Genomic DNA, 10,304 nt, shown 5'->3' on the forward strand with positions numbered 1-10,304 from the left:
TAAGTGGTGCCAAAAATCTTGCAAGTTAAAGTTTTTGTTACTACTTTTGTGTCTGGGCATTTTATGTTTCAAATAAAACTAGTTAATATAATGCTTTTTTATTGATCTGACTAGATTCTCAAGTGGGGGTTTTGCGCATTTGGAATGTTTCAAGAACAACACCTATTGATAATTTTAAATTAAAGAAAACAGGGTTTCACTGCTTACATGTACTTAATTCTCCTCCAAGAAAAAAATGTAAGTAAAAAATCATCAACATTTAATATTTTAAAATGTCAGATTTACTGCTATCAAATAAAATGACTGATATAGTGATACACCAACTGAACATAGTAAAAAAATAAATTTACACTGTATGTTAGCCTACTGGAAATTAAATAAAAACTTGGAAAGAAAAAGAAAAAAAGAAACATACCAAATACTATATGCTACTGAAAAGCAGGTTTTAAAAAATGGCCTTTGACAATGTGTACTAAAGAGCTATCAAGGCCACATAATATCTAATATTACTAAGTTGAAAATATTTAGAGCCAAGTTATATTTTTAAAATGCTAATAAATGAGGATATTAAGATAATCTCAAATTATCTACATAGGGAAAATGAAGCAATGATTTTGGTGAAAATAAGAAATATCAAGAGTAATAGATCAAATAAAATTGATCTGAAATAGGAGACTTTATGTTTTAAGTGTGGCTCTTTTACAATCTGGAGGGTTTATAACAAAGTTGAAATAACCTAAATATTTGAAATATAGGATCTGGAACATATATTCCATGGTTGAATACCAGATGTCACTGATTAGTAGTTGCTATTTTGGATATTCTTTATTTTTGTCTACTTTTTTTCCTGATTACCTTTTATTGCTTCTCTAATCAAGAAAAAAATAATAAAATACACTTAAGCAAAAAAGGAAAGACTCTGGAATTTGGGGGGAGGTTTAGAATTTGAATTTTTCTTAAACATGGGATGACTGAAATTTTATAGATTCTCTTCTTTCTCGTATTTTTTTTTCTTATTACAAGAGTGGCCTCTGCCCATTAGAGGAAAAACCAAAAATATAAAGAAGCACATACCAATCTTATCATTATTAAAGCAAATCCTTTCAGGATAACTATTATTAGACATCTTGTTTTTTTCCTCCCAATTTTTTAAAGTAACAAAGTGTGAAATAAGAAAAATTATGTGAAAATGAAAAATTTTAGATGTAGACATACTCACCAAATCCTTTAAAAAGATAAATGACAGATACATAGGTGCGTATAAGGTATCAACACCACCCATAATGTCAACAAATTAAAATATTAGAGGAACCAGCCATGGAAGATGCTAATTTTAATGAAACTGTCAGCAGTATTTTATTGAACCAAATGCCTCTTTTGTTATTAGTAGTTTATGCTAGTTTGGACTTCCTGTCATTGTCAGATTCTGAGAAATGAGTGTTATCCAAATGAATGCAATAAGGAAGACTTTATTATATTTAGATCAAAAGAATTTACTGGGAAATATTCATCTCTGTTCTATGTAATTAATATAGATTGGCCTGATCATTTCCAGCAGTATCATTATTTTGAATTATGTTTGCAAGAGAATATTCACGTTCTAAGGAAAAACTTCTTGAGAGAAGACAAAAGACAAGACAAAGAATATACAGAGAGACATATTAATATAATTTAAAATTGAGAAATGGAAGTGAATGAACAGTGAAAGTAAACCCGAGGAAGAAGAGAGAAACATTGAGATGCAAATGTATGTCAGGCAGTTGTGATTCTTAATTTGGGTGCTAAATTACAGTGAATTACAAAGAACCTCAAAAAGAATTATTTTCATTGGATTGGAAATTAGTGGAAGAGAGTTATTAGCTTTAAAATAAAAACATTCTCATGCATGTTTGTGTGTGTAGAGGGGAAGTAAGCCATTAGTCAGCATTTTGAAAAAATGATTCTAATTAAAAAATAATCGTGCTGTGGTTTAATTTATGGGGCAATAAGAATCCAAATATTCACAACATACCATGGTTCCTCACTCACTAATTTTCATCCATTTTGCTGCACCTGCACTTTTATACATCTCTTCAAAATAACATCCACTTTTACATATACGTATGTATAATTTTTAGCCATGCTGCAGAATGACTTCTGTGGCAGAAGTTGTGGTTCTTGCCTCTTGGTTTACTGATATAAATTCTGGATAAAAGGAAACAGAGGGGCATCTTTATAAATTAACCCTGTGGTTTCATTCCAGCTTATGGGAAGCTGTTGGTGTAAATATTTACTTGTTTATTTTTTTCTTTTTTTAGTTTCAAGCCAGTCTTCAACTAAAAATCATTATATGTCCTCAACAAGCGAAGCAGTTTCACCCCCAACTTTGACACAGAATCAGGCATTTTCTCTTCCTCCCGGGCATGCAGTGTGCTGCTTCTTGGATGGTGGAGTTGGACTTTATGACTTGGGAGCCAAGAAGTGGGATTTTCTCAGGGACTTGGTATGTCTGCGGTCATTCCTTCTTTTATACACAACACTTATTTTGTGTTAGCTCATGATGTTTACTTTTACTTACATACCAAGATTGTTAAAGTTATTTTCGTAAAGAATTGTATGTTAGGGCTTTATCTTGGTTGGCTGAAACATTCTAGAATTATGTACAGAATGATGGATGATGAAACTAGGACAATTCTTAAAATTTTAAATTTTAAACTTCTTTCAATATTAATGTTTATTTAGCTTATGATTACTCTGCATGGTTGGTATTGTGTACACCACCTGGATCCTTCATATAGTACTGGAAAATTACATTGCTGTACTATAGTTTGGAAGCAAAAAGAGAAATAAATATTCTTTCAGGAGGAAGGACAAGTCCATCTCTGCCAGTTACTCCAAGCTTTATTGTTCATATGTGTGAAATGAACAAGGTTGGGTTCAGTGTTTTCTAAGATTTTCTAAGATTTATTGCTGTTATCAAATCAATACAGTGATTCTGTGATTCTGTAAACTTTTGTTCTCATGATCATTAAGCTTCCATATAAATTAGAATTCAACCTCACTGAGGACTCACGTTTTTGACTGATTTTGTTCTGTGCTTTAACCACCTAAAATAGTACCTGGCACATAGCAAGACTTTATTCAGTTTTGTTGAATGAATGAATCTGTGAATGAATGAAGGCATGCAGTAATGTATATTGTGTTGTAATTGATATTTATCAAGAATCAGCTTCTTTAAATCTCCCTATTTCGGACTGCATAAAAATGCCTTTTTATTTTTTACAGGTTTGCATTAGACTCATCTAGGCATTTAAAAAACTTTTAAGTGTTCGTTGTTTTTCTGTAGGAAAACTTAGAAAAGGAATATAGAGCTATACTTAACCCTTGTAAAATAATTGAGGGAAAGAAAGTAATACTGTATCATTTTAGGACAAATTTAATTTTGTCCTCGAGTGAAAAATTTGAAATATGGCCAAAAAATTTTTGTAACAATGTGTAGCTTATTTTTAAATATTCCTTTTGTAGATATTCTCTAGATTATTTCATTTTCTTTCCATGTAAACTTTTTATATAAACTCTTTTCCAGTGTGGTCAGCTCTCCTGTACTTCAAATTATCATTTACTTTCCAAAAAATTTATGAAAAGGAAGGGAGAAAAATATAAGAATACGTTTAAATCTATAAAAACTTATATTAGCAAAGAAGAAATCATGCAATCTAAGTTCAGTAGAGTTTCTATTGAGTGTGTGTCTTCATATTAAAATATTTTATTTAGAAAACTATGTAATTTGAGAGTTCTTATAAAAACTAAGATATTCCTTGATTCTAAATTATTTCAGTGGCTTGTTTTCACTTTAATAATGCCTGCCAGTCAGGGGCGCCTAGGTGGCTCAGTCATTAAGCATCTGCTTTCGTTCAGCTCAGGTCATGATCCCAGGGTCCTGGGACCGAGCCCTGCATCAGGCTCCCTGCTCAGCGGGAAGCCTGCTTCTCCCTCTCCCACTCCCCCTGCTTGTGTTCCCTCTCTCGCTGTGTCTTTCTCTGTCAAATAAATAAATAAAATCTTAAAAAAAATAAATAATGCCTGCCAGTCAGAAAAGATAGTGATTTTTTTTCCTTATACTTTTCAAAGAATAAAGTTGTTAGAAAATTTTGAACAAGACTAAAAATCAAGGCTATGCTGGGTTCTTCTTATTTCTGCCAAAATCATGAAGTTCTTTTGGAGTATGTCATTGGTATAAAAAAGAGAATATTTGCATTTAAGGACCTATAGTTTCAATTTCATCTTAGTCTTTTATTATATTTCCAGAATGACATAATAAATATTAATAGTTAATTGCTTTATGAATTTCTAGCATGGTATCCTGTATATGAATATCAGAAAAGATATGTTTTGCGTTCTTTTTCTTTTTTTAACATCTTTGTATTTAGTTGCGGATTGGAGGCATTGTGGTTGAATAAAATCTAGGTCTGTACAAAAGAGTATAGTAATAATAGCGCAGAGAACATTCAACCACAACAGTGATTCTCATTTTGTATATACATGTATATATACATATATAATGTATATATTTTTATATAAATATTTGGAAACTGTAGTACATATGTTACCTTGACTATACATCGTAGTTTGTTTATTAATAACATGAATCTTCCTCAGTAGTTGTGACTTCTCTACGCTGCATTCCTAGGGACATGTGGAAACGATCTTTGACTGCAAATTCAAACCTGATGATCCCAATCTTTTAGCAACAGCTTCTTTTGATGGCACTATAAAAGTCTGGGACATAAACACACTAACTGCTGTGTACACCTCCCCGGGTAATGAAGGGGTTATTTACTCCCTATCATGGGCCCCAGGTAAGAAGTGTTTTATTAAAATCAAGAGTGCAGTTAGATGACTCTCCTAACTTTTGTTTTCATTTGAATTATATTCTTCTCTCAAAGCCATCTTGCTCCAAATAATTGTAGGGGCAAATTAGTACCAACATATATGTTGGTTCCGTTTCTGTGGGGTTTTTGAATAAGCTGCCCCTGCCCAGGCACTTTGATTTCTGGACTTTTCTATATGACAAAATCATATAGAAAAACCACAGTCAATAAGGATGATCTTTTTGTTTGTTTGTTTTTAAATTTTTTAAAGTTTTTAAATTTACTTTTTTCATTATGTTGAGTTAGCCAACATATAGTACATCATACGTTTTTGATGTAGTGTTCAACGATTCATTAGTTGCGTATAACACCCAGTGCTCATCCCAACATGTGCTCTCCTTAATACCTGTCCCCCGGTCACCCCATCCTTAAGGATGATCTTGACCCATCGAATTTTAGCTGCATTTGTATAGCTATGATTTTCAAGGTATAACACATTTTATGGGACAAAAGTTTTCCTTAAAATTTTCATGTGAATCAAATGCATGAAAATAAAAAATATATGTATCTCTCCCTGACACATGTTTGTGAATATGAATGATTATATATAATCACAGTTCAATTTTGATCATGTAACTCGATATAAATTCTACCTTTGTAATATCGAAGAACTTTTATGCCAGAATAGGACCTTTTGTTTGATCTCAGAAAAATGCTACCTTTATACCTTCCCGTACTTAAAGGAGAAAAAAGATGTCCTTGAAACTTCTGACTTTTTTTAAAAAACATTATTTCCCTATATCATTTTGCACACCCAAATGAATTTTTCACTTTATAAAGTATATAGAGTGCTTTTCTTATTTGTCCTAGTGACAACATATTAATTTAAAAACCACATATAACCAGGATATAGCTTATTTTTTAGATCATCTTCTCATGCACAGGGATTTTTAGCCTTGAATTTATGGGCTGTTGGGGGGTTTTGATGTCTTCAGGGATGCTGGGAATCTCTTGGATTTTATGCATAAAAGTTTTAGCGTATGTGTGTACATGCCTGTGTCTGTCAAAGATTATCATAGGAATTGGATTTTCAGAGAGGTCTGTGATACAAAAAAGGCGAAGAACCTAGTGCTGTTTTATTTATCCCTCTTCTCCCACAATGTGGAGAGGATCCAGTAAAAGAAGATCCAACTCTTACTCTGACAGTAGTTGTTTCTGTAAGCAGAACATACTTAGGGCCATCATGGATACAAGGCCAATTAAAAAAAAAAGATACTTCACTAATTAAGAAGTGAGGCACGAAAAGAGCTAATCAGATCTCTTACCTGCTGCCTTCTTCCTATGCATCCCTATGTGACGCTTTGTGATTACAAACATTTATTAAAGAGGGTCTGAGAGGTTGAATAACTTGCCCGGGTTACATGCTTTGGGAAAGTAGAAATGTTGGAAAATGGAAATTCTTTAATTTCTTGAAATGTGGTTACTGAGGAATCACTACTTTTAGCTAAGTATGGATAAAATTTAAAAGATTAACGAAGGTTGATAGGGATGGAAGTAGAGGATAGAGGATTGCATAACTTGCTGTAATTTTAGAATAGCAACCACAGGAAAAGAAAAAAAAAGTACAAATTAATATGGAAACTCCTCCTCAATAATTTGAGAACCCAACAAGGGGAGCAGAATGAAAATACTAGAAATACGGTAAGGACTTATTTTTTTTTAGGTTTATAATCATTTATCACAAAGTATTTCTTCCATGTTTTACTCGTAGGTAGCACAGGAAAACTGTTCCTTTTTTTTAATGGAGAAAGCCTCTTCTTTGACTGCCTTGCAAGAAATTCTTAAGTACTAGATCATCTACTAACTTAGCAGCACTTTGATTTTCACAGATTTTTTTATTTCTTAAAAACAAAGAGCATTGTTTATGTTTTTGATTTTAAAAACCTGAATTTTTTCATGTGTTCTGCTTTTAGAAATGTTTTCCTAATTAGAAAGAAAAAAAACCTTACTAGATGCAGTGTAAAGAAAAATGTAAATACTGACTGGATATGTGATAGTATTGAAGAATTATTGATAATTTTTGTATTTGTGATTGTGATAGTTTGGTCATGTTAATGAAAGAGTCTTTTAGACATTTGTACTGAAGTATTTATTGATGAAATGATAGAATGTCAGAGATTTGCTGCAAAGAAACCCAAGAGGGACTATATACAAAACAAGAGTGACCATATTTTGATAATTGTTGAAGTTGTATGATGGTACATTCATTATACTATTCTCTATTTCTATACGTTTGATAATTTTCATTATAAAAAACTTTAAAAAAACTACTTTGTAAATTCCAAGTCTTTTTCAAAAATGATATTTTGAAAAGAATTACATGTGTGGCAAACATTTCATATAAGGACTAACAAATTGTTTCCTAAGGTGATTTAAATTGTATTGCTGGAGCAACTTCCCGAAATGGTGCTTTTATTTGGGATGTTAAAAAGGGCAAAATGGTGCAACGATTTAATGAGGTAAGGTGTATTTATTACTGGCTGAATAGTATAATGTCTTATACTGCCTCATGTTTTGTAAATGCTTTTCTCTCTTAATTTAATAATCACCAGGTGACATTATGTTCTGTCACTTGGAAAAAAAAATCCAAGAGAACATACACGTGTTGAAATGAATTCTGAAAAACGTAGATGGGTCTAAGATACAAGAATTCACCTAAAGTTGCATTAGAGATTCAAAGGAATTCTGAATCATCTTCCACAAAATTATCTGGGCAAATATTTAATAGTTGTAAAAAGACTAAACTCGGAACAAGTTCCAAATTACAGTCTAAATTCTGTTACAATTAGCTTTTCACATAGGGAGAATTCTTTAATGTCTTGAACCTGATTCTTCACCTATAAGATGGTGAAGTTGGATTATACAGTTTCTTGGACTTCCTTCCACCTCTCAAATTCTCCATGACAAGCACTAAAACCTCCCCTCTTCCTGCTTGTAATCATACAGATTGTACTTGACTTCTGCCTGGAGTTAAATTGTCATCCCACATTTTACTGAGTTCCACTAATATTTGGAAACTGCATGTAATCTCATTATAATATGTTAGATATGAATCAAGGGAAATAGGAAAGGATCTCTCTTTTGAAATTTCATTCATTTCAAATGACTACTGTTGGAGTTTATTGAATATATAATTTATTTGAAAATAGCTTATATTTGAGACTTTAAAGCCATTTATACAAAAAACTGATTTTCCTCTGAGGATCAAGCAGCTTTGATCTAGGGGACACTAAAGTAATGTGGGAAATGCAGAGTATTAGGAAAACTTTACCAAACACCAGTAAGCAATTTTGCCCTCCAAAGAGGAAGCTTTGACAAAGGCCTGTATAGTTACTTCCCTCCCTTTCTCTACATAACAATACTTTCAGTTCAACAGTGCCCCCAACCTGCCCTCTGCCCTCCCATCAAGAACAGCACTGATTCTGTAATAGTCATGTAAAAAGAAAAGAAATGAATCTGAGAAAGAAACTTTTGACCTAAATTCAAAGACGTTATCCTTAGGTGTCACTTCTGTTGATCTCGTCTTGCGGCATCTTGGCCTCTTGAGAACTCAAATATCTGCCTATCAGCACTGCCCGGCCCCACCCTGACTCCGGGCGACTGGCATCCTAGCATCAGGGGTGTGTCTCTCACACCTATTCATGTCTTCCCAGCATTCAGGAGCATAGTCGAGACTGATCGAAAAAGTACTTAAATCTAGGGTAATAACTATGGGGCAAGGTCAGTTGTAATTAACTGAGTTACGTGTGTCTCACAGAAGGAGATGCAGGGTCTTAGAAGCCCTAAGTTGCATTTTTCTTGGGCTAAACGAAGCTGACGGGAGGCCTCCACTCCTTCAGTTACGTGAGTGTAGAGACTACCGCATTTTGTGCCCATCTTTATACAGCTACCCCCCTTGACCCCAAAAGAGGAAAGAACAGCAAACTAGAGACCACTTTAGTAAAGTCGCCTTCAAACTCAAGATAAAAAGTCACTTTAGTCTCTCCTTAGCTGCAGCCAAAACTGATCTGCTCTATAAAGTTAAATAAAAGTTGGAAATGGATTGCTTGCAACCTTTATTCACCCATGTCCCAGTGGATGAATGACATTCCCATGTATAATATATTCCTTGTGGTTTTACAAAGGCCCCTCATACTGGTTGTGACTACAACCCTTTCCTTCCCCAGTCCCAAGAAGGCAGAGGAACGGGTCAAATAGACTGCTGTGTTACAGGAAGAGCCTTAAATCCTTCTCCTTTGTTTTTATAAGATAGAAAACGTTGAGATTTGGGAGAACAACCAGTAATAACAATTGCTTGCGGCGTTTCTTACACTGTACTCGTGGTGGCACTGGGTCAGGAAGCAGACAGATCCCTGTCTTCCTCTGCACACTGGGACTTCTGGAAAAGGCATTAAGCACGGCTTTCCTCTGCAGATCCTGGCTCTCTACCAGTGTCTGCGAAACAGAAATAGAGCCACTTAATTGATATCTTAACACAGGGGGTTTGTTTTTTAAGTGTGATAGCTTTTATATTCCACTTCTTGCTGTTGATAGTAATACTACTCTGTTAGCATCGTCTAGAGTAAGTTCCTAACGGAAAAGCAATCCTAGAAGAAGTAAATAAATAAGAGAAAAAAGGGGTGAATTATTTTTTATTGATAGGTATTTTGCATTTTTTGAAGCATGGAAAAGATGGAATATTCTGCGTTGCCTGGAGTCATAAAGACTCCAAAAGAATAGCCACCTGCAGTGGTGATGGTTTCTGGTAAGTACTATGTATGAAGTTACACTGCTTACGAAAGATGTATTGATAATACCCATTGTGTCATGTTAGCACATACATCAGAGTAGTCAGTGCGATTCCATCTGCACGGCTGCACCAGCCCTCACCAGCGTATAAGCCCATACGGGCACATGCCGTGTTGCCGTATCAGTACTAAATCAGCACTGAAGAGTGCGGTGATGTTTAAAATAAATAAACCAGTAATTTCTTTCTAAATGAAGATACTACCGGAGTTGTAACTAACATACTGTGAATTGCCTCAAAGAAACTTTAAAAACTTTTCATCAAGAGTCTAATTAATCCTCATCACATTTTTGAGGAAGTGGTATTTCAGTTTTACAAGTGATTCAAGAGATATCAAGTGCTCTAGAAACCTGTGCACCTTTTGTAGATGCCGTTGTTTATAAAAGGATGAACAGCCTTTGCAATGAGGACTAAGGTAATGCATGTGGGAAATGCCTAACGTCTCTGACCTTCTGTGTCAGAAATAAGTGCTCTCTTAATTCTGTTAAGTCCCAGGAAAAAGTAGGTTTCCAAGGAATATATGTAAGGGAAGAATTGCCTTTGAGCTATTGGGCTGCTCTAAGTAGTATTATCTTTGACAGGCGGTATAGACATGCACGGTTGCTGCA

General features: G+C 34.0%; 1 protein-coding gene across 1 annotated transcript in view; it reads left to right on the plus strand.

Annotated features, from left to right (window-relative positions):
- Positions 1–10,304, plus strand: part of WDR17 (WD repeat domain 17) — an 89,109-nt gene that overhangs the window by 45,178 nt on the left and 33,627 nt on the right. Inside the window, exons 7-12 of the mRNA XM_081812883.1 lie at positions 115–237; positions 2,298–2,482; positions 4,670–4,838; positions 7,278–7,369; positions 9,572–9,654; positions 9,724–9,822. Of these exons, the coding sequence (XP_081669009.1) occupies positions 115–237; positions 2,298–2,482; positions 4,670–4,838; positions 7,278–7,369; positions 9,572–9,654; positions 9,724–9,822 (751 nt within the window). The remainder of the gene's footprint in view (positions 1–114; positions 238–2,297; positions 2,483–4,669; positions 4,839–7,277; positions 7,370–9,571; positions 9,655–9,723; positions 9,823–10,304) is intronic.

Source organism: Leptonychotes weddellii, chromosome 2 (assembly GCF_054177405.1).
Source record: "Leptonychotes weddellii isolate Sample4059 chromosome 2, ASM5417740v2, whole genome shotgun sequence".
Classification (NCBI taxonomy): Eukaryota; Metazoa; Chordata; class Mammalia; order Carnivora; family Phocidae; genus Leptonychotes; species Leptonychotes weddellii.